Source organism: Ursus americanus, chromosome 2, assembly GCF_024610735.1.
Source record: "Ursus americanus isolate L20-20 chromosome 2, mUrsAme1.1.p, whole genome shotgun sequence".
NCBI classification, from domain to species: Eukaryota; Metazoa; Chordata; class Mammalia; order Carnivora; family Ursidae; genus Ursus; species Ursus americanus.
Window position 1 is genome coordinate 4,922,690 of NC_142128.1, and position 22,180 is coordinate 4,944,869.

General features: G+C 58.3%; 2 protein-coding genes across 5 annotated transcripts in view; one reads left to right on the forward strand and one right to left on the reverse strand.

Moving 5' to 3' along the window:
* The window catches only part of CYTH3 (cytohesin 3), an 85,657-nt gene extending 73,071 nt beyond the window's left edge, over positions 1–12,586 (forward strand). For both annotated transcript variants that reach the window (XM_045813423.2, XM_087867191.1), the window contains exons 6-13: positions 2,979–3,059; positions 3,502–3,614; positions 3,720–3,868; positions 4,044–4,155; positions 9,027–9,103; positions 9,186–9,257; positions 9,332–9,486; positions 9,773–12,586. In XM_045813423.2, coding sequence (XP_045669379.1) covers positions 2,979–3,059; positions 3,502–3,614; positions 3,720–3,868; positions 4,044–4,155; positions 9,027–9,103; positions 9,186–9,257; positions 9,332–9,486; positions 9,773–9,845 — 832 coding nt within the window. In that variant the 3' untranslated portion in view covers positions 9,846–12,586. The remainder of the gene's footprint in view (positions 1–2,978; positions 3,060–3,501; positions 3,615–3,719; positions 3,869–4,043; positions 4,156–9,026; positions 9,104–9,185; positions 9,258–9,331; positions 9,487–9,772) is intronic.
* Positions 12,587–12,767: 181 nt separating this feature from the next.
* USP42 (ubiquitin specific peptidase 42) overlaps positions 12,768–22,180 on the reverse strand; it is a 47,515-nt gene continuing 38,102 nt past the window's right edge. The window contains exons 14-18 of one of the 3 annotated variants that reach the window (XM_045813301.2): positions 21,980–22,074; positions 18,701–20,194; positions 17,352–17,653; positions 14,918–14,961; positions 12,768–13,772 (exon numbers count right to left, since the gene is read on the reverse strand). In XM_045813301.2, coding sequence (XP_045669257.1) covers positions 14,954–14,961; positions 17,352–17,653; positions 18,701–20,194; positions 21,980–22,074 — 1,899 coding nt within the window. In that variant the 3' untranslated portion in view covers positions 12,768–13,772; positions 14,918–14,953. Of the gene's footprint in view, positions 13,773–14,917; positions 17,654–18,700; positions 20,195–21,979; positions 22,075–22,180 lie in introns of all 3 variants that reach the window. The other 2 variants (XR_015726691.1, XM_087867109.1) reach the window with 2 other exon arrangements.

The window sequence follows — 22,180 nt, forward strand, 5'->3', positions numbered from 1 at the left end:
GAAGAGGAGAAATGTTTACAAGTCATGCATAAGTCTGATAAGGACGTCTATCTAGAATATATAAAGAACTCTTACAACTCAATAATACGACGGCTTACTTATAAAATGAGCAAAGCACCCGAACGGACGTTTCTCCAAAGACGATAGGTAACTAGAGGACAAGGCCATAAGCACACGACGGGACGTTCAGCACCCGTGGGCCCATCACGGAGCTGCCACTTGACACCCACTGTGGTGTCTGCAATAATAACGAGGAGATGACAGCAATGCCCAGGACGTGGGAAGGTCAGAGCCCTCACACGCTGCTAGGATAGGAAGTGCCATGGCTGTGGGAAGTAGTTGGCAGTTCTTCAAAATACGTCGTCGTGCGACCCAGTAATTCTCCTCCCGGGTACTCACCCAAGAGAAGTAAAAATGTCCATCCGCACGAACACGCACCAATGTTTGTAGCCGCGGGAGTCTCGGGAGCCAACAGGTGGAAGCAGTTCCGATGCCCATCAACGCCCACGTCCCTCAGCTGGTGGGTGGACAAGGTGCGGTTCACCCGGACGATGGAATAGTGATGGGCAACAAGGCGGGGCCGAGTGCGGGCGCGTGTGTGAACACGTCAAGCTAACACCAGGGGCCAGTTGCAGAAGACCGCGTGTTGTGTTCCTCCATTTATGCGAAGGGCTCCGGGTAGGCGGACCTAGGGAGACAGAAAGCAGACCCCTGGTAGCCTGGGGCTGGCAGATTGGGAGATGGGGTTTCTTTTGGGGGTAACGAAAGTGTTCAGAAATTGACTGTGGGGACAGTTGCCCAGATCTGTAAATATACTAAAAGCCGTTGAAAGGTACACTTGAAATAGGAGTTGTATGGAATGTGAATTATGTTTGAACAAAGCTTAAAAAAATAAACCAAAAGAAAACCTGAGCAGTGGCCCAGGGGTCGCAGCCCCTCATTGAGTCGTCTGTGCCACGAGGGCCAGAGTCTGAGTTCGCCATCATCATGTGGCAGGTGCGTGAGATGAGCGAGGACCTTTGTGTGATACGCAGCCTGGCGGTTCCTATAGTCCACGGGTACTGAGTGCCTGCAGGTTTTGAGTTCCAGAACATAACAAGTTCCAAGTCCATGCCAGGCTCTGTTTTAGGCACATGGGTTGTGTTGTTTTTTAAAAAAAAAAAAAAAAGACGGACCCATCCACTCGTGGAGCTATATTCTGCTGGAACGACACAGACGATATGTAATAAGCATAATCAACGTGGGAAGCGTTTCTACTGTATGTTAGGCAGTGATGGGGCAAAGGAGAAGTGGAAGTGTGGAAGGGTGTCGGGTGAGCTGCGGTTAGCAGTTAGGCTAGTCTGGTCAGGGCTGTCTCACTGAGAAAGTGGAGTTTGTGCGAGGACGTGAGGGACGAGGGCATTTCGCAGGCAGATGTTGGGGGAGAGCGGGATAGGCAGGTGGTCCGTGCATTTGGGGCAGTGTGACTAGAGCAGAGGGAGGGGAAAGGTGGCAGAGGTTCTCAGGGTGATGACGGGCCCTTCTGCCCATTGCTGAGGGATGGGGGAGGATTCCCAGTCGGGGAGGGATGTGGTCTGATTCACAACTCAAAGCCATGTGGGCTTAGGGGGTGCCATCCAGGTGTGAAGGTTCGGAGTGGGGTCCGGCAGGAGTCAGGAACCCCAGAGCGGCAGGCTCGCAGGTACCGTTTGCATCACGGGCGAGTGTGGCTAGAGAGGAAGTGTGGACAGAGGACCGAGCCTCAGGGACCACCCTGGAGGGAGGACAGGCTGGCAGCAGGAGTAGGGGTGCAGCCGCCCCTCTGATCACTTGCCCTCTCTGGTCCCACCTTGGGTCTTCACACCAGCTGCATCCTGTATACCTGTGAGCCCAAGACCCTTCTTGGAGGAGCCCAGCTTCTTCCCCGGGGACGTGCGATCGCCGAGCTCTGCACCCCGCGCTGGGCGAGCCTCTCAGCCAGGCTGCCTGCAGCGCTGAAGCTGGGACGGTGGGTCCCCGGCTGCGGCTGCCACTGCTTGGGCGCTCAGCACGGTGTCGGGCCCACTCCCTGGTCTTTGCTGCTGCCTGCCAAGATGGGCTGGGTGCTCGCCGCCTCCTGGGGCGCTCCCCCTGGCGCCCACATCTGCACGGACCCACAAGGCCTCAGACAGCAGCTTGCCCCAGAGAAAGGAGGGGAACATCGCAGCCTGTGCTCTGTGCCTGTGCCCCTTCCCGAGGCCGTGTTCATCCCTGCAGCCCTGTGGGTGGCTGGCAGGGGTCCCTTTGCAGGTAGCCCTGAGCCGTGGCCATTCCTAGCGGTTGATGGTTTGTGCTGGCGGGCCTGTGCCTGTGGGTGGTCTCACCCTTGTCTTCAGCGAGGCCTGGTCTTCTCCGCGGTCTTGGGAAGTTGGAGGGACCGGTGTCACCCAGGGGAAGGTGGACCCTTGCGTCGTGACCTGCACCGGTGGTGACCATGGCGTTTTGCTGGCTCGGGCTGTCCTTACTGTCCCTTGTGGCCAGGACCTGGGGAAACAGCATGGGTTGAGATTCCAGTGAAGCATGTTGTCCTCTTTTACGTTTATGTAAAAGTGTGGCCTTCGACTGTCTTCTGGCATTTAGTTTGGTTGTAAAAGCTCTCCGGCACTGCCCCAGTTTCTGACCCGGTGCTGGGCTCCCGCAGTCCCGCCTGCGAAGCGGACCCGTCGGCAGCCGCTTGCTGGGAGAGTGGGGGGAGAGGGAGACCGTGGTGCTCGGGGCCCTGCGCTGCTGCACTTCCGACGGCCTCTATACCCCGAGCGACGCTAGCCATGAAGTAAACTCCTAACGTCTCCCAAGTCTCTATCCCGAGCCTGAGAACGAACGCGCAGTGCAGTAGACCTTGACTTCTAGTTACGCGAGGTGAAAGCCGCAAACACTTGCCGGTCGTAGGAAACGTCTTTGTTTTGAAACAACTGAAATTCTGCGTAGTGGCCTTGGACCGCATTTGCTTTCTTTCCCAGGGACGACTTTAACATTAAAGTTCTTCAGGCGTTCGTCGAACTCCATGAGTTTGCGGATCTGAACCTCGTGCAAGCCTTACGGTAAGTGTCGGCGCGCCGGCTGCAGCGGGAAGGCGCGGGAGCGGGAGGCAGGCGCTCACCCCGCGGGCCGCCGGCTGTGCGGATGCCCGCGCTCTCCCCCGAGTGGCAGACAGGCCCGGGTGGGCACTCACAGCCCGAGCTCGGGCTTGCCTCCGTGGGACCGCGGGGCGTGCGTTCGGTTTCTCACCTGCCGTTGGGCAGTTGGGTGCGAGCTTTCTGCCCCCGCTGGCGCACCGGCCCGCCTCCCACTGCTCCCGGGCTCACGCCCCAGCCCCGTGGTCGCCCCAGCCCCGTGGACGCCCCAGTGCGGGCCAGGGAGCCCGTGGCTGGCCTGCTGCCGGACTGCTGCCATTCCCGGCCTCGTCCGCGTCCAGGCAGGTGTCCCCGCGCGGGCGGCCCGGACCCTGGAAACGCCATCGTCCCTGGTGCTGTCTCTCCGCAGGCAGTTCCTGTGGAGCTTTCGGCTCCCGGGGGAGGCGCAGAAGATCGACCGCATGATGGAGGCGTTCGCGTCCCGCTACTGCCTGTGCAACCCCGGCGTCTTCCAGTCCACAGGTCGGTGCGGCCGGGCCCCCGCGCCCGCGAGCCTCTGGCCGGGTGGGGGGCTGCCTCTGGCCGGGCGGGCGGCTGAGGGCCCCGGCACCCGCTGCCCTCTTGCAGACACCTGCTACGTGCTGTCGTTCGCCATCATCATGCTCAACACCAGCCTCCACAACCACAACGTGCGGGACAAGCCCACGGCCGAGCGCTTCGTCACCATGAACCGCGGCATCAACGAGGGGGGGGACCTCCCAGAGGAGCTGCTGCGGGTGAGCCCCCTGCCCTCGGGGCCCCGGAACTGGCCCTCACCCCTCGGGAGCGGCGGCCGCCGCCCCGTGTACCATCAGGCCCCTGCAGGGTCCCTCGTGGCCCCGGTCCCGCCGAGCCCGGCGCCCTCGCCCCCGGCTGCGTCCCTGAGCGCGCCGTCGCCTGTGCTCCTCGCAGAACTTGTACGAGAGCATCAAGAACGAGCCGTTCAAGATCCCCGAGGACGACGGCAACGACCTGACGCACACGTTCTTCAACCCTGACCGCGAGGGCTGGCTCCTGAAGCTGGGTGAGTGGCGGCCGGCGGGCGGGCCCCGCGCTCGGAGCCCCCAGCCCTCGGCAGCCAAGGCCCCCGACCAAAGGCAGAAGCGCTAGAAGCCAAGGCCGCTGGGCCGAGCCCGCCCACGGTAGCCGGCCGCACGCCCCACACGCGCTGGCTGCCGCTTTGAGCCCTGCCCTGTCCGAACGAGGCCATCCCGTCCGTGTCCACGGCAGAGAGTAACGGCCGCGCTGCACGAGCGTCCCAGAAAACTGCTCAGTTAGCATCCAGATAGACCCAAGGCAGTTTTCTGTACCAGAGGCAGGGCCTTTACTGCGAGAACCTGCGTGCCTTCTCTTGGTTTGGTGTGGCTGATTTTTGATGAGTGGTTTAAATGTGCCTTCTTGTTGTTTTCCTTCTGCCTGTGGCTCCCACCTTTCTGTTCTGTGACGGGCTGTCCCTGCTTGTCCTGCGTTAGGAGGTACGTACCCAGTGGCTTCCTGCCCCTTCCCCAGCTGTTCATTCCTCTCTCGGTTTCTCTCCCCTGTTGGTCTGTGTGAAGCTCTGAATTGTGGCTGCCATTCATCTGACCCATGTGGCTTTGGACTTGCTGGGGTTAGCTTCATGCAGGGTGAGCGAATGTGACACCCACACCCCGGGGCCGGGCGAGGCGTGGCCGGAGTGCCAGCCTCTCTGCGCCTGGGAGTGCATGGGAATGCCGTGTGGGAACGAGCTTGCCCCTCCGTGTCCCTGGGGCCTGAGCAGCCTGGAGACTGCTGGTCGCCTGCTCCATTCCCGTCCATCACCAGTTGCCTCTCATACTAACCAAGCGCATGTCTGCACCACCCCTGGACGGAGTCCGGAAACGTTTAAAGGGCTTCCTAACCATGGGCAAAGAAGTAGAGTAGCGTTAATATTTTCTGGGCAATTTTAGGAATTGGTAGGGTGGTTTTTTGTTTTGTTCTGTTTTTTTTCTTTCCGGGGGTGGGGGGGTTGGGATTTCTGTCTCACTGTGACACGAGAGCCTGTGAGATGGGACAGCACGTACCGACCAGGCAGTCTGAGAACACGCTGTAAGACACCGGGCCTGAGAGGATCCCCGCGACTTTTTGTTCTTTGTCAAGGGGAGGGTAAGAGGCAGGTGTGAAGGCGTGTGCCCAGGCTCGGCTGTTGTGATTTGGGGTCTGGCTCCGGCTTTTCTCTGGCTGTGCTGAGGTTTGGGAGAGTTCCAGATCTTTGTCTAGAGACCCAGAGCCATAGCCGTGGACTTGGAGATGCGTGTCTCAGGTCACCTCAGACCTGTGGCCCCGAGGTCGGCGCAGAGGCGGGATGTGCCTGACACGCCGGCAGCTGCACCTGGGCCACTCCCGTCCCTGTGCTGCCAGGGAGGGCCCCTCGTGTGACAGCGACGGTGCCAGATTGCCTGGCAGCTGGCGTGGCCTTGGCACCAGTGGGAGATGTGCCTGCTTCTAAAGACAGAACCAGATGAGGGTGACAGAGGCGCAGCGGGGCTCGCGTCCCACCGTGTTCTGGCTGCACACATAAGCCGCGCTCCGGGCGTCCTGAGGAGCTACAGAGCTGGCGGGGTGCCGAATGGGTGCCCAAGGGGCCCCATGCACACAGTTGTGGCCTCGGCACGGTGGGCAGGCGGGGGACCCGGGGTCGGCTCCTTCCGTGCTCCGCCGCCACGTGCACAGGTGTGAGGGGGGAAGTCGCGGCGCTGGCGTTCTCGTGAGCTGTCACAAAGCTGGTAGTGGTGGTGCCACTCAGACCTCGAGCCAGCCGGCCAGCCGGGTGACTGCCTGGGAGCCCCCTCCCCATGCGTCCGCTGCTGCCTCCCTCGGGCCGAGGCAGCCTCTGTACCCTCTCTGTTCCCAGAGCTGTGGTCATCCAGAGAGCGGGTTTCCCAGCAGGCGGGTCTGCTCTCCACAGCTGCTGGGCCTGGACACAGTCCTGCCCACAGGCCACCTCCCAGGAGTCTTGATGCTGGCCTGGCCTCTGGGGACAGCTGGTTGGCGTCGGGCTCCAAGGGTCAAGAAGGCAGTAAATCTGCTGGAAGCCAGTGGCGGAGATGGCTAGCTGGGCCTGGGTTAGCGCCGGGCCCTTACCCAGCACAGGGCAGACCCAGGACATACTGGACGCACAAGTGCTTGGCCCGGCGCCTACAACACAAGCGTAGGGGACAACGTGTGTTCTGTGCACGCGCTCAGATAGGAGTGGAGGTCTCCGCGTGACCTTGCTTACTTGTGTCTCGTCAGAAACTTAGCCTTCGGCCAGGTGGCACTTCCAGAAGCCTGGATGATTTGCAGGAGCGTTGGCGCGTCGCTCCGTGACCATCGGGAATGTCTTGCCGCCGCTGGGTTTTGAGAACGGGTCAGTTGTGTTAACAACACAGGCGTGTGGGGCAGAGCTGAGCTGTCCTGCAGAAAAAGTCCATGTCGCAGGGTGTGTGGGCACGGCGGGCCTGGGAGCAGCCGCAGAACTAGCAGCACGTTCAGAGCGGAGAAGCCAGGCTCCTTTCCATAGGCTCGAGTGGGGTGTGTGTGTGGGTGTGTGTCAGTGTGTCCGTCTGTGTGTCCCTCCCTGTCTCCTGAAGCTCAGCCAGGAACACATGTAAGCAGAGCCTGTCTGTTCCCTTGCAGCGAAACCCGAGGTGGCTCCGACAGCAAAGCTCCCCCCACCTGCCCCTGCTGGGCCTGTCCCCCGAGCTGGAAGGGTTCCTGGGGCTGGGCTGGGAGGCCCTTGGCCATGACCACCGGCCCAGGGATTGGGCTCTCCAAGACATGCCCCTGAACTCAGGAGCAGTGGGGTGGGAGCGTCCGGGGCAAAACACTGCGGGGTTCCCGGCAAACCCGCTTCTCCTGGTGTCGGGTGGTACAGGGTCGGCGATGGGGCCTGGAGGTGAGCGGAATACATAGACCGCCACCTAGGGACCCAGTGCAGGAGGATAGACGGAAGAGCGGGCGCCGGACAGATGGACAGGGTGTGGGCTCCTAGGAGGATTCTCTGAGAACCTGCTTGTGGGGCTGAGTGGAGGGAAGGTGCCAGCTGGAGCAGCGTGGTGGCCGGAAGGAAGGGCTGGGGGGAGCCAGGGGGAGGCCTTGGAGGCCGCCGAGGGGTTGGGGTCCTAGGCTGACAGCGTGTGAGCCTTTGGGAGCTTCAGGCATGGAGAGCCGGGATGAACTTACCTTTTCAAGGGACGCCTGTGGCTGCTGTTGGGTGGACAGCGTGGGGGAGGCGGGCGGCCCGGCCCAGCACCAGTGCAGCCAGAGATGGACCTGGTGGGAGGGAGGCAGAGTGAACTGGGTTCGGGGGATGTACCTGGAGGGAATCTGTGCTCTCCCATCACTGGAGGACTTTGGGACGAGGGTCTCCTGGGTCCCCTCCCTGTGAACGCAGGCTTTCCTGGGGTGCTGCTGTGGAGGTCAGGGATGAGCAGGGCTCCTGGTGCCCAGCCCTGTGCTCGGTCTTTGAAGGAACCGAAGAGGCCCCGTCCAGAGGGAGCAGAGGATTCCAGGGCAGGGCCGAGAGTCCTGAGGAAGCTGCATGGGGCTGTGGGGAGCAAGGTCCCGTTGGGGCTGAGAGACAGGGGAGGGGATGTGGCCCTAGGCCCAAAGGCCCTGGGGCACGGGCATAGGGTCTGAGGGCCGTGGAGGGGGCAGCAGAAATCTGGGGGAGGCACATGGTCAGACCCTTCGTACAGGGAGAAGTGAGGTGGGTGGAGCTGGGGGATGTCTGTCAGGGGGAGAGGGAGGCATAGCTGGACCTTCCTTCCCTGCACAGCCGAGGCCCCCTCCTCAGGGCCCGGCATGCCCGCACGCCAGCCTCTCCAGGCAGGTTGGGCCTGCCCGAGGCCATCAAAAGGAGGTCTGAGGTCTGGTCAGTGAGGCAGGGGTGAGGGGTCCCAGAGGGTCTCCCGAGGACCTGGCCGGTCGCACCGAATCCCAGTGGTCGTGACTGTCCCCTTGAAGCCGGCTGTCTTCCCTGCCTGGATTTCTCCAAACATCAAGGCCGGGAGGCCCTCTTGCCTCAGCCCCAGGCTGACCTGTCCCCCCACCCCCACGTGACCCACACAGCCTTTCCTCCCCTTGTCCGGTCTCCACGGCACTCACCTGCTCACGTGTTGTAGAGAGAGGCGGACGAGCTCCGCCCTGAATGTCACCTGGGGAGTGACCGAGCTGGAAGAGCTGCAATCCACGGATTGCTTGATTCTGTTACCATGTGCGTGTTTTTCTCGTAGATTATGTGTTTTTAAACTTCATGTCAGAAGCTGGAAATTCAAGCCCGTTTGTGCTGAATATTTAAGGGTAAAAGATTTCCTTTTTTGTAGCGAAAGGAGAGGAGACCCAGATGAGCTGTGTGTCTGCGTGTGTGTTTACGTGTGTGTTTATGTGTGTGTCGCCGATCTTGTTAAGAGATTAATTCAATCGAGTAATTCCCTGGACCAAGGAGTAATTGATACTGATGGATCCCAGGGCCTCGCAGAGCCCTGAGGTAACCGGATTAGGCCCCGGACAGGCTCGGAGCGGCACTGACTTCATCCTGTTATCATTTCCATGTGGGGAAATTAAGCCCATTCATCACGACTAACGTTTCCAGAAAGGCGGTTCGGAAAGCGGTGGCATTCAGGAGGGGGCCCGGGTGGCCGTGGCGGGGGCGCCGGCCCGGGTGGGGGTGCATGTGGGGCCCACTCGGCACCAGGCCCCACGGCTCGTCCGGGACTGGGCTCAGTGTGGGGCGGAGTGGCCCACGTTTCCACGAGGCAGGGAGCTAAAGACCGAGCGTGGCTCCTGGTGGCATTTCTGAAAATAGTCATTTTGGTCGGTCCCGGGCCCGCCCTTCTGGGCCCCGGCCCCGAGCGCATGCGCGGGCTGGGGCTCACGAGCTCCTTCTGCTTCCAGGAGGGCGGGTGAAGACCTGGAAGCGGCGCTGGTTCATCCTCACCGACAACTGCCTCTACTACTTCGAGTACACGACGGTGAGTACGCCGGGGCGGGCGCGGGCGGAGCAGCCGGGGGGCGCGGGCCGGAGCGAGGCTGGCCGTCGCTCTTGTCTCGTAGGACAAGGAGCCCCGGGGGATCATCCCCCTGGAAAACCTCAGCATCAGGGAGGTGGAGGACCCCCGCAAACCGGTAAGCTGGCCTCCTCTCGCCGCCCCTGCGCTCCCGCGGCCCCCGCGCTCCTGACGGCCCTCTGTCTCCGCCAGAACTGCTTCGAGCTGTACAACCCGAGCCATAAGGGCCAGGTCATCAAGGCCTGTAAGACGGAGGCGGACGGCCGGGTGGTGGAGGGGAACCACGTGGTGTACCGCATCTCCGCGCCGAGCCCCGAGGAGAAGGAGGAGTGGATGAAGTCCATCAGGTGCGCCCAGCCCCGGCTCAGAGCCCCGAGGGCTCCGGGTCCTTTCTGTGCACGCGGTGCGGTGGGAGAGCGAGTGCGTGCACGTGTGAGCGTGTATGCCTGCACGTGGGGGATGGGGGCGCGTGCGCCGCACCTGCCTGAGCGCGTGCGCCGCACCTGCCTGAGCGCGTGCACACTTGTGCTCCCCCCCCCCCCCCGCCCCCAGCAGACAAGCGCAGGCTCTAACGTCTCCGCTCGGGGGCGCTGCAGGGTGCCCTCCGACCTCAGGCTTCTCTTTTCTCCCCAGAGCGAGTATCAGCAGGGACCCTTTCTACGACATGCTGGCCACGAGGAAGAGGAGGATTGCCAATAAGAAATAGATCTTTCCCGGCCTCAACAGGTGAAAGTAGAAACCAAAACCCCACAGCAGAAAGTGACTGGGAGCCTCCCCGACACCCTGGGCCCCGCCTCGCGCTCCCGCCGCCTCCGCGGAGGAGGCAGCGCCTGCACCGCGCGGGCCGCTTCACGGGAGCGCCGCTCTGGGGTCGCCGAGGTCCCCGCGCGGCCGCCGTCCCGACGCCCTTCTCCGGGCCCCGGCCCGCGGGGCACCTGCTGCTTCCGTCAAGGGAGCCTCGTGCCGGTCGTGCCGCACGCGCTCGCCCGTGGCTGCGTTCACCGTTCTAGAAGCCGCTGTTTTCTATCAGAACAAGAAAGGAAAAGCTACCACTTTTTTATTCAGAGTTTTTTCTCAGATATATAGGATTATAGCTTTTATATGCCTTTTTATATTCTGAAATTATAACGGAAGATACTTTCTAACAGTAGTATTTTTAGAATGGCAGCTATAAATGTAACTCCTGGACGCAAGCATATCCTGTGCACTGAAGGAAACTTCCGTCTGTACGACACGCACAGCGCCGAATCGGGGCGGCGGGCGGCGCTGGCCCGGGGGGCGGGTGTGCGGGCTGCTCTGCGGCCGCCCCGTCCCCGCCGGCGGAGTCCCGCGCGTCCCGGGGCAGGGGCCGGGCTCCAGGGAGCCGGGTTCCCTGGGACTCCTCTTCAGCTCAGACTTTGTGGCTCCACAGCGAACTTTCTAAAAAGGCAGATCGTTGAGATAGAAGTGACGGTTCTCTTGTAACTGCAGTCCCGGCACCGTCCGTGTGTTGAGCCCCATGGAATGGCTGCTGTTTGCCTGTTGGGACCCCCGCCAGCAGTTCCATGTGGTTCAACGGAACCGTGGTGCCGACGAGCTTCCGACCAGGCTTCGCTACTTAAAACTTGTTGGCAAAACAAATGCTTCTTTTACTGACCTGATGATGATAATTTGACCTGATCTCTTGCTGTAACGCATAGACAGCTAGAACGACTCATTCCATGTCTTCAAAGACTTACTCTTTGGCCCGAGCCCGGAGCGCGCGCGCTGTGGGGTGAAGGCGCGGGGCACTTAGGGTTTCCTGTAAATAGTGTCAAACCCCAAGTACGCGCTGGTGGTGGAACTTGAGAAGATCCACCATCAGGCGGTTGTCGGGTTGCTGTTGGTCTCGTAGTAGGCGCTCAGGACGTCGGCTGGAGGGAGGATGGATCTGAGAGCAGCACGGGGCTGCCGCGGGCCGAGGCTGGGGCGCCGTGTGCAGGGAGGCCGCCTCTGGTTCTCCAGGACGGAGCCGTCGCCCACGCGGCTGTCCCAGCGGCGGTCCCTGCCCTGCTGCGAGCGCACGCCCTGCATCTGCGGCCTTTAGAGGTCCCGAACTGCCCCGTGCACAATGAAAGTCCCAGAAAGCAGACCTCAGACCGTCGGCACCTGTGTGAAGATCTGACGTACGAGTACCTGTCTCTGGGAGTCGCCTTGGTGCTGGAAGTGACCGGCCGCGGGCCCTGGCCTCGGCACCGCTGACCTTGACGTAGCTTTAAGTCACGCTGGATGCGAAGGGGTCTGAGCCCAGGACTCCGACCGGCATCAGACTGATTTTTTCATTCCCAAGCTTTTAGGCTTGTTACTGTACTGATACCTCAAATTCAAAACTTTAGTTTCTGAGAAAGGCAAGTCGGCATTCTCGAAATGCGCGGCGGGTAAATATGCAACTCTGGCCTCCAGTCTTCCACGAGCAGAGGCGCCCGGAGCCCGCGACCAGGACCGCGGAGGAGCGCTCGGCTCTCGCGCGGGGGAGACCGCCCCGCTGTCCTGTCCGCCCCAGGTAGGCCCCTGGGGGACAGGGCTCTCTGTCGTCTGGGTTTGGCCTCAGCGGGGTTGGGAGAAGCGAGCGTAAGGAGAGCCCCGCACGAAGGGTTTCTCTGGGCGCCTGCGAGGGCGCGTCCGGGCTGTGTCCCCAGGAGCGAGGCGGAGGCCGCGGTGCTTACTCTGTAACCTGCCATCCGCGCGACGCGAGATCCTCTGATTCCGGGTTTTGTTGTGACAGTATTAACACGACGGGCCTACGCGCCGTCACCCCCACTCCACCCTCGGGCCCGCCGCCCCCCAACACGGCAGTGTTCCTCCTCCCCACCCCCCGCGTCCGCACGCAGTGCTTGAATTTCGCCCCAACTCTGGCCAAAGACGAGCTTTCCTCCAGAGGCCAAGGGCGGGAGGGGGTGGAGGGAGTGCGCTGGGCCGAGGACCACGGCCCTGCCAGCCTTGGTTAACACTGGAGGTTTCATTGACCCTGGACCCAGGCGAGCGACAGTGTCTTCAGGATCACGGAGCAACTTTCAACAGTTTAATGTGGTACCAAACTGAATCAAAATAGGAGCTATTTATAGATGAAGCAGCATTTAATGCTTCATATAAAGCAATGCATATTTTTAAAAGTTAAAATGCATATTATCTACATAGATGTGCTTTGCAGAGAAGTTAGGTCTGTTGTAGACCCGAAACCACAAGTCGTGATTTCACATTTTCTTATTTTTTCTTAGACATTTCTATTTACAGCAAATATAGGTAATATGTAAATAATGTACAAAGAGATTTCTGGAGTGTTTGTTATTCAATGTATATACTCCCACAAGTTGCATGAAGAAAAACCCTATTATCGATATTTTGTTGTAAAATGAAATTGGAAGTTGTATGGCTCTCAAATTGCAAATACTGTGTTCACAAAATAAAAAAAATGCATTGTTCGAACAAGATGGTCTAGGACTTTGTTCTTTAGATTGTGGGGTCCAGGAACTGGCTCCCAGGCTCGACCTCCAGGCCCCAGGGAGGCTGTGGCGTGGGCGTCAGAGGGTTCTGAGACAGCGAGGGCAGCAGGAAGAAGGGTCTGGTAAGCAAAGGGGGAAACAGCAGTAAATAAAGAATAAGACACGAAATGTTTAATTTGCTGCCATTTATATACTATATAAATTTTACATGCTGTATATTTACAGTGGGGCAAGTGCTTTTTTAATCTTTAAAAAAACAAAGATCAAACTTTAGACATCTCTGAACAACACAAACTGTATAAACCATACAGATTATTCAGATACAAACTGTATTAAATACAGTTTTCCCCACTCCATCTCCTGATGCAGGACCAGTGAATTATAAGTGTATCACAGTTTGATAGCATATCCATATTAAAAATAAAATCACAGTATGATTTTGTCTGTAACTAGAAACTTTAAGGGACCAAGCTGACAACTCAGACTCCAATATCATAGTCAAGACAAGAGACACTGTATAAAAAAGTGTTAAGTAATAAAAACATACTGTAGGCTTTACAAATAATGTTTGGATTATACATTCATAATGTAAATACTCATCATAACTGGTAAATTGATTGGAATAGTTCCACAAAGTTCAAAAACAGAACTTGTCTATAAAATACATTTTCAAATCTTGAATACAACTAAAGTATGAAGCAAATTAGTTTCTAGTATCAGACATTACAGAAAACAGACTTCTCTCTAGTTGAGAGCTCGTGAATCTTTAAATAAGTCTTTAAATTAAATATACACACTGTCAGTTTGTACTTTTAATAATTCCATGGCTTCCCGGCTGGTCTTGCACCGGATGTCTAACTTGGAGGAGCTTTCCATGGAATGCGAGCGGTCCACCTGAGTCTGATTAAGCAGCATTTGAGATGTTCCAGTCCAGGGCGTCACTGTCCGTGGGATTTATATACACGGTGTTTTACAATGGTCAGCAGTTGTAGAAAGTGTTCGTCCATTTGGAATAAGGGTAATTAAGAAAAGGTAAAAACTAAAAAAAAGTTCTCCATGGTAAAATCTGTACAGTATTTACTAAAGAAGCACCACGCAGATTTGAACAGAGTTATTTTCTATATTTATAATTTAAGCTGGGTTGGGGATGGCTTCTGTTGAACACGTTGAATCTGAAAGACAAGAGGCAGCAAGCAGCAGGCGTTAGTACCTCCCGAGGCAGGAGCGCGGGGGCCGCGGGGCTGGGGGGCCCCAGGCAGGGCCTGGCCGTCCCTAACACCGCCAACTCATTCGTGCGCTTCCTCTCAGCACAGTTCCGCCAGGTCTTTGGGGGAAGCTCTTCTTCCTTAAGCCGGGCACTCGGCCTTCCGGAAGGGCCGGGAAGGAAGGGGCTGCCCGGCGGCCGTGCGGAGGGAGCCACCTGCTGGGCGCGGGCCGCCCTCGCAGCCCCGGCCGCCGCTAATCGGCTCAATCCTTCAATTCCCTTTCGCTAGAGAGTCTGAGTCTAATTCCTTACTTAGGCTTAGGTCTCTTCCTTAAGACACTTCGAGAAAGCAGGTTAGTTAGCTGCACGTTAATCTTCCGTAGACAATTCGGGGAAATCCGTGTCAAATCCCCCCTGCTGCCTACACGTCCCACACCGGACACAAGTCCCTTCAGGAGCAAGATGGCACACTGCCCTGTCTACCTCAGCAAATGCGGGCCACAAGCATGAAGGACTAGCTCCCGGGGCCACCGGATCCAATTCCAGTAGTCACCGGACACCGCCACAGCTGGCATGTCACAGGTACCCGCACCTCATTCCAATCGTGCCGAGTCCTTGTGTCGGAAATCGGGGTGATCTCCAGGTCTGCACGTGGACTCAGTGCTCCTGGCCGGGACGTCAGGCGTGGGGCACACAAGCCCGTTTCCCCGGCGCGGGGACCCGTGGCGGTGTGTGGGAACGGGGCCGCCGGGGCTCCGCTCCTGGGCCAGGTGGCTAGGTCTGGGTGGAGGAAGGGGCTTCTCCTTCCGAGTCCGCCCTGGCCCTGGCGCCCTCAGCTTTCCCTCACTTTCTCACAAGAAGGGGAGCAGGGGGGGAGCAGGGGGGCGCCGCCCGAAGGAAGGGACACCACGTCCCCGAGCCAGAACCGAGGACAGGGGTCTGAGCACAGCTCCAGCGCTTGACCTGGGGGTCAGAGGAGTCAGCCACCCTCGCGGGGAGCCCCCTGCACCTGCTCCCCGCAGCACCGCCTGTCTCCCCGAGGCCCCAAACTCCATCTGTGCCCCTCGGTGCGTCTACAAACAAGTATGAAACATACAGAGGAAAACTGCTTACCATAACTAGTGAATTTTTTGTTTTGAGGCCAAGTTTTCAATCACCTAGAAAGCAAAGAATCAGGAAAGAGATTTTAATGATGGTTTTGCAGAATTTTTTGTGCCTGTGCTGTGCGTGTACATTGAGCGATTACACTTAGAACCCGTTCTCGGCTGGGGGCTCGCTGCCTGAAATCCGACCGCAAAGGATGAGCCAGGGGACCCTGCCACGTGGCTCTCCCTCCACGTGTCTTACTGAAAACAAAACTTGATACAATGCCTGCGAAGCAGCGAAAGCCGTACCCGCGGGGATGCTTCGCTCTCAGCCCATGAGACCGCTCGGCATTTTAACAGCAGGACAGAACAGAGCTCAGGCCAAAGAAACGGAAGTGAGAGTTTCATGCCGTCGGAGGACAGGCGTCTGAGAGGTGACCAGTCAAGGTCTCAGCAATAGGGGACACGTGGCAGGCAGGCAAAGGGCTACAGCATCCGCATCCAGAAGACTGAGATGCTTGGCATGCAAGCCCAAGCAGGTGGTCCCTGTCCTTCAGGACAGGAGGGGACAGGCACACGGGTTCCTGTCTGCTCTCCTCGGAAGCGCCGGCGGCACACCGGCCATCGGGTGCAACCGGATAGGACAGAAACGGCCACCACGCGACACAAAGCCTGACCGCAGCCCCTAGAGACACGTGCCTGGGCCCCCAGATGCCAACTACCGAGGTTCACACTCAGCCTGCTTTCCCTCCAGAGCCATCTCTGTGGGGAAGCTGCCCTCCACTGTGCGCCGGCGGCCTCGGAGTGTGGTCCTTCCAAGACCTGCGGCCGGGTGGGGAAGATTCTGGCAACAAAGCAGAATCCCCTCAGGGGCCGCCTACTACTTCCTCCCAAGCACCAAGCAGAGGTAGAAGGGACTGGATCCTCACCAAGCCAACCCCTTCCCCAAACCACCAAAATGCTCAGGGGAAACCAATCTGAAGATTCACATAATTAATCTCTCTAAAACACCCAGAGCAGACAACAGCTCAGCGTCACTTGCCAGCCACGGCCACTCTTCTCCTCTGCCCCGTGCCACCCAGGCCCCCCACGGCTCGGCACGCTGCACGGCCCCTCCCGCTGGGACAGTGCCTCCCTCTCAGTGTCTGCTTCTCTAATGCCAACACTCAGGGCCCGTCTGTCCCTCCTCCGTCCACAGCCACACCGACAGCGGCCACTGGACAGACTGGTCTGCCCCCAAAACGCACAACATCTCACCCAAGTTCACAACACAGTCAAGAACCAAAGGGCCTCTGGACAACCCAGAAGCCTCATCAGAGTCATAAAAGCGCACCTCAGGCGTTGGGGCAGGGCTGGGCGAGCTTCTCGTGCAAAAGGCCAGAGGACAACCACGTTCCACTCTGGGGCCGGCTGGGCTCTTGGCAAGACTCGCCAGGGCAGCGCGGCGCCGTGGAACCAAGCAGGCTGGGCTCGCCCTGAGCACATTCCGGACACGGCTGCGTCGCACGTGCAATGACATCTCCTTTGGACTTCGCCAGCCATTTAAAACCCATAAAGCCCTTCTTCACCGGCAGGCCCCACGCAGCACAGCTGACAAGCCCTCTGCCCCTCCCAGGCCCACGGTCCGGGTCACCGACATGAAGCAGAACGCCGAGAGGGGCTGCTGTAAGTGCAGTCCGAGCAGAAAGGGCTATGAAAGCACATCGGAAGATAGCGGTGCAAAGTGGGTAGGAATCCAAGCCGCCCCGCCCCCCCCCTCCCGTCCAAAGCCTAGAGGGATTCGCTCAGCAAGAGCCAGGGCCCCACAACACAGGCGCCCGCAAGGCCTCGGCTCTGCCAGGGGCCAACAGCTGACGTGCCGCAAGCTGAGTTTCAGGTTATACTCCGAATGCTAGAGGTTTAAAGACTCAGGAGGGAAAGAACACACGGTGAAAACATTTCTGGCAGAAATGGCTTAAGAACAAAAGCCCTGGGGGCGCCTGGGTGGCGCAGTCGTTAAGCGTCTGCCTTCGGCTCAGGGCGTGATCCCAGCGTTCTGGGATCGAGCCCCACATCAGGCTCCTCCGCTAGGAGTCTGCTTCTTCCTCTCACACTCCCCCTGCTGTGTTCCCTCTCTCGCTGGCTGTCTGTCAAATAAATAAATAAAATCTTTAAAAAAAAAAAAAAAGAACAAAAGCCCTGGTCCTTCATGAGACACACATACACGCACAGCCCCAGACTACAGAGGTCTGGCTACAGTGGCTCCGCTGAGCCCAGTCCTGTGTCACCGAGGCTTCCCACACACACTAAGGGGTCAGTCCCGCAGCTCCACACCGTGCAGCTGAGCCCCGCGCTCCGAGGGGGAGCCAGGGTGCAGCAGCCGGGGCACACGGCTCCCGCTGGAGCGCACACCCTTTTACGCCATTCCCCTGTGTTAACAAGAAATCGTTGCTATACTCTTAATTCCAAGTATCCCCTCTTACCCTGGCCACACTCAGACAGAGGACACCTGTCATCCCTGCTTCCCATCCTTAAGTGTTTTCTCTTCTCACGGAAGGGCCCAACACCTTCCAGAGGCAGGCCATCGGTGAGGGGGAAGGCGCCGTCCGTTCTCCGGAAACGGTCAACAGTCTCACGGCTGGCGGCCTTGGGTAGGTGCGGTTCTGAGTCCTTAGCAAAGTCCTCGGATTTCCTGGAGTGCCTCTTCTTTTTCTTTTTCTTTTTTTTGTGTCTGTGGAGGTCAGCATCAGAGCATGCTACTGAAAGATCGGAATCCTGCTGATGCCTGCGGAGGAATAAGCCAGAACTCAAACCACCAAAAAACCCAACTCGCCTCTGAGAGGCCCCGTCCTCGGCTTTCAGCCCCACCACGCAGACACTCGGCACGCACGCAGCGCTGAGGGTCCCATCTAAGTACAGATGCGAGGCTCTGCGCACCGTGCGGAGCGTCTGGGTCCAGGGGAGGAGGTCCCCCACGTGGACCCCACCCACCACTCCCTGAGCGCCGCTCGGGGGGCGACGGCCACAAGCCCAGAGGAAGGATCTCGCTACCTTTCCCCAAAACGAGTGGCCGAGGGACCAAATGCTTTCGCCAGGAGACTCAGGCACACGGAAGGGAAGGAGGGTTTCCCTCGGGTAACCGTGTCTGTGTCCCTACGGCTCTTGGTAACCTCTCCCCAGGGTTTCCATCTCAAGAGACGTCAGATATCATACATCTCGTCATGGAAAAGTCATTTTCAAGACCATCGATCTCCACCCAATTTAGCTTTTTAGAAATACAAAAACAAACTTCCCCACTAGATTTCAAACTGGGAAACGGAGCCAGAAAACAGACAAGGCCGAGGCAATGAGTGGCCGTCTCGGACCTGTGCTGTTGTCGGGCCAGCCAACAGCAGAGGGACGGTGGCCTCCCTGTGCCTGCCTGCCTGGCGGTCCCTGAGGTGCAAGAAAACACAAACAGGCATGACAACATAACTACATCTGACGAGTGAGAGTATGCACACCAGTGGCGCGGTCCAAGGCCCCCAAGTTCCTGGGGCAGACCGTGGCACACTTACTCCCACGGATCCTAGAGCTCGGACCAAAAACGGCATCGTCATTTTGAAAAGGGAGGTTCCAGAGGCACTTTGCAATGCCGTGAAGTAAACTACAGCATCAGCACGAAGCTGGGGCTCCGGAATCTACCGTGGAGGAAGCTCACGCCCCGCAGCGGGCCACGGGAATCCAGCCGCCACCACCGGAGCCAGCGCCGCGCGTGGGGCCGGGCCGGGTTCCCGTGGACGCAGCCGGAACCGGGCCTCTCCCGCCGCCGCGCGGGCGGCCTCACCCTCACCTGGAATCTCGGCCTCGGTGTTTGTCTTTGGATTTCTTTTTCTTCTTTGATTTTTTGTGCTTCTTCACTTTAGGCTCTTCCAAGGGATCCTTCTGGAAGCCCCTCCAGGCCTTCTTCTCGACGTGACCGTCGCTGTTCTCCACACTGTCGTACCTCCGTTTCCGGGACTTGGCATTCTCGTGTTCGTGAAACCGATCGGCGAGGTTACAATTGGTGTCTTCGGCTACAAGTGCAATTTTCTCATGGGGGTACTTCTCGGGGTACGGGAGGAGGGCGTGGGGCGGGCCCGCCCGGGGGCTGCCGAAGTGGTGCCGGTCCTTCCCCTTGGCGACGGGCTCGTAGCCCTTCCTGCCTCTGTAGTAGTCCTTGTAGGGCCGGCCGCCGTACGGGCCCGCCTTGGCGTACTCGCGGGGGCCGTGGAAGGGCTTCCACTCGCGCGCCTCCCTGGCCGCGTACGGGGCGTACCTGTCGTGGTAATACCTGCATTTGTCCCACCGCAGTCTGTCCGGGTAGTGCTTCTCCCGGCCCCAGGAGTGCTCGCTTTCGGAGTGGTGGTACCTGCCCCACTCCCGGTCGGCCGCGCCTCTGCTGCGGGAGTGGTGGCGGCCGTACCTGCCCAGGGAGCGGTGCTCGCCGGGGCTGAGCCTCTGGCTGGGACAGGGGTGGGGCTGGCCCCCGTCGCAGTGCTGCGTCCTGTAGCGCTCCTGCCCGGCCCGCTCCCGCACGGACGAGTGCCGCTTTCGGTGGTAGTGTTCCGCGGGCTGGCTCCCGCTCTCCCGCGCGCGTTCTCCGCTGGAGGAACGCTCTCTTCGGTTGCGATAATGTCCTCGATCAACTTTTCTGAGGATACTGATTTTTTCCTTAACTGGAGAATGATCTGGAACTTTTTGTCCAGCCTTATTTTCTTCACATTTCTCCCCGTTACTTTGCTCGGGGCCCCCTTCTGAATGGTTTTCCGGGATCTTGTCTACTGGAGGAGAGGGCGAGTCCTCGGCAGCCGCGCCTGGGCCCCGAGGAGGGTCCTCCAAGTCCGTGCACGTGTCTCGACTGATGTAGACCAAGAGCTCGTGCTCGCAGGCACCCTCGGAATGTACCGGGGGACTTGGGCTGGAACTCCCCGCAGTCTCCACTGCGGCCGAGGCCCGTGGGCTCTCTGTTAACGCCCCCGATACGGCCTGGGGTGGTCTGCTCTGGTCATCCGTTAAATCCCCGGGGCCACACAGTTTGGGGAGTGGATCGGCCCCCATGGTATTTTTAGTGCTGTTGCAAAGAGTGTTGGCGCTGGGCAAAGACTCCTCGGGTTTTGCTAAAATGTTTTCGGAGACTTCTTCTTTGGTAGATTTGACGCTGGGGTCTAAGGGGGGCAAAGCCTTCTTTAACTTGCTGCTAAGGCTCGTGAGGGTCTCCAGCTTCTCATGGGACTCGGGAGAGGGACTGCCGGCCTCCAGCTCTGCGCCGGGGTCCCCCGCAGGACCTTCCTCTGTTCCAGGCGCACTGCAGCCCCATCAAAACAAAGAAATCAACACATCAGTCACGGGCTTTGAGCGCTTTCTGGCTTACAGGGACAAAAACTTCACAACATTCCTTTACTAAATAATCTATGCCTTTAACATATCTGGCTGGAGCCCAATGCTGGGCTTATCATTTTTGGAAACTTCAAATGTCCTCTTTCCCTCATTAAATAAAAACATGAAATTCTCTATCAGGCTTATCTACTACCCCATTTTTCCACTACAAGAATCCTGCAGTTCTAGGCTCCTTCTGTTTTCAGAGATACTTCTAATAACCAGAATAGTTCAACTGAATAGCCAGAAAAGTCAAATTGGCGACCGGAGGCTCTAACTTTTCCTCTGTGTTTCCCCCAAGCCTCCGAGGGCGAGTCACTGTCTCCAAACAGAGCCAACAGCTCCTTGGAGCTTATGAACTGGAGGAACCAGTGAGGGTTCAGAAAACCTTCCTGGAGGACATGACCTCTGTCCGCCCCTGCCTGCTACAGAGCTCTCGAGGAATGCTCGAGGTTACTGAAAGCTGCCAGCAAACAATAGCAACCCTCCAGGGGCCCCACTCTCTAGTGGGAAAATACCTGGGGGAGAGGGCACAGATGAGGTCAGGACAGACAAGGTGCCTCGAGCACAGCCGTGAGAGTCTTGAGCCAGCACGTAAGAGCAACACCCACTGGGTTACAAAACATGCGTGATTCTGTTTATACAACCGTCTACGGTAATCCTCACGCACACGACATCTGAGGACAAACTAAGCTAGACTAGCAAAGGAACAAAAGGAAAGTCATTACAAAGTGCCTGAGGGTTCGCACGGTCCCCTCCTGAAGGTAAACGGGAAAGGAGTGCTCTTCCCATACAGACTCCACTCCGTTTTAATCATTAAACCTTCCTGACCACTGTTCAGGAAGGGCGGCCCCCCGGCCAGGGGCCGCTCTGAAATGTGGGGTGCATTCTGGGAGCCCCACGAGCACAAGCGGGCAGGGGGACAAAGCAGGCAGTGGCATGGAGGGAGTAAGCATTCCACTTCCCACACCCTGACACCCACGTGGGCGAACACCCCAGCTATGAGATCATTGGCAGTTTTCATGGACGTGACATTTTCTAGGAACACAACTACTGTGCAAAACCAGAGATGACCAGAATGTCACCAAAAGTTGCCCCCCAAGAGGATATCACACCCTGATGGTGAAATGTGTGCGTGGAACTGTGCTTCGGACACCAGGCCACGTCCCACATGGCGAGGCTCAGAGCGAACCCGCACGGAGTGTCGTGCAGGAGCGCGGGCCCGCTGGATGTGTGCAAACCCAAACGCCACCGCCTGGTACACCCCATCTTTCACTCCCATTACAGGACACTCAGGAAACGTACCCATTTAAAAAAGCAAAACAAAGCATTCAGTGTGGAGACAGATTGTCTTATCTATGAATGCAATTTCAGGATTCTAGAAGGAGAACAAAATATTGGCAACTTGATGGAATCAAGAAGCCCTCACATGTTTGTCCCTGGAAGGCTAGGTGTCAGATTCGGAAACGTTCCGTAGCGTCCCTAAGCCAGAGAGATGCGGCTGGGCAGGAGAACAAAGTGTTAGCTTAAGGACATCGTTTTCATGGAAAAAAAGACAATTTTTCCAATTTTTTCTTTCCTTTCCTAAGAGACACTTAACAAATTCTCTAGATCATGAATCGAATCATTCCACGATTCAAAAGGTTCACGATGAGACGTGCGCAGGGTTAAAGCCGCGGCGCAGGCGCGGTCTCCTCTCCTGTCATCGTCTTACCTGGTTTCTTCTGTCGAGCCTTTCACCTTGCTGCTGAGTTTGAAGGTCTCTAAGATTTTGTCTTCTGGGAGGGGCGGCAGAGGAGCAGGCATCAACTACAACAAAAAACAAAGCTCTTTCAACTCTCGCTACCGCCGGGCACCTCCTGTCTCCAGCTGTGAACGGCTGCCCGTGAGAGCCAAAGCCGAGCCCACCCGCCGG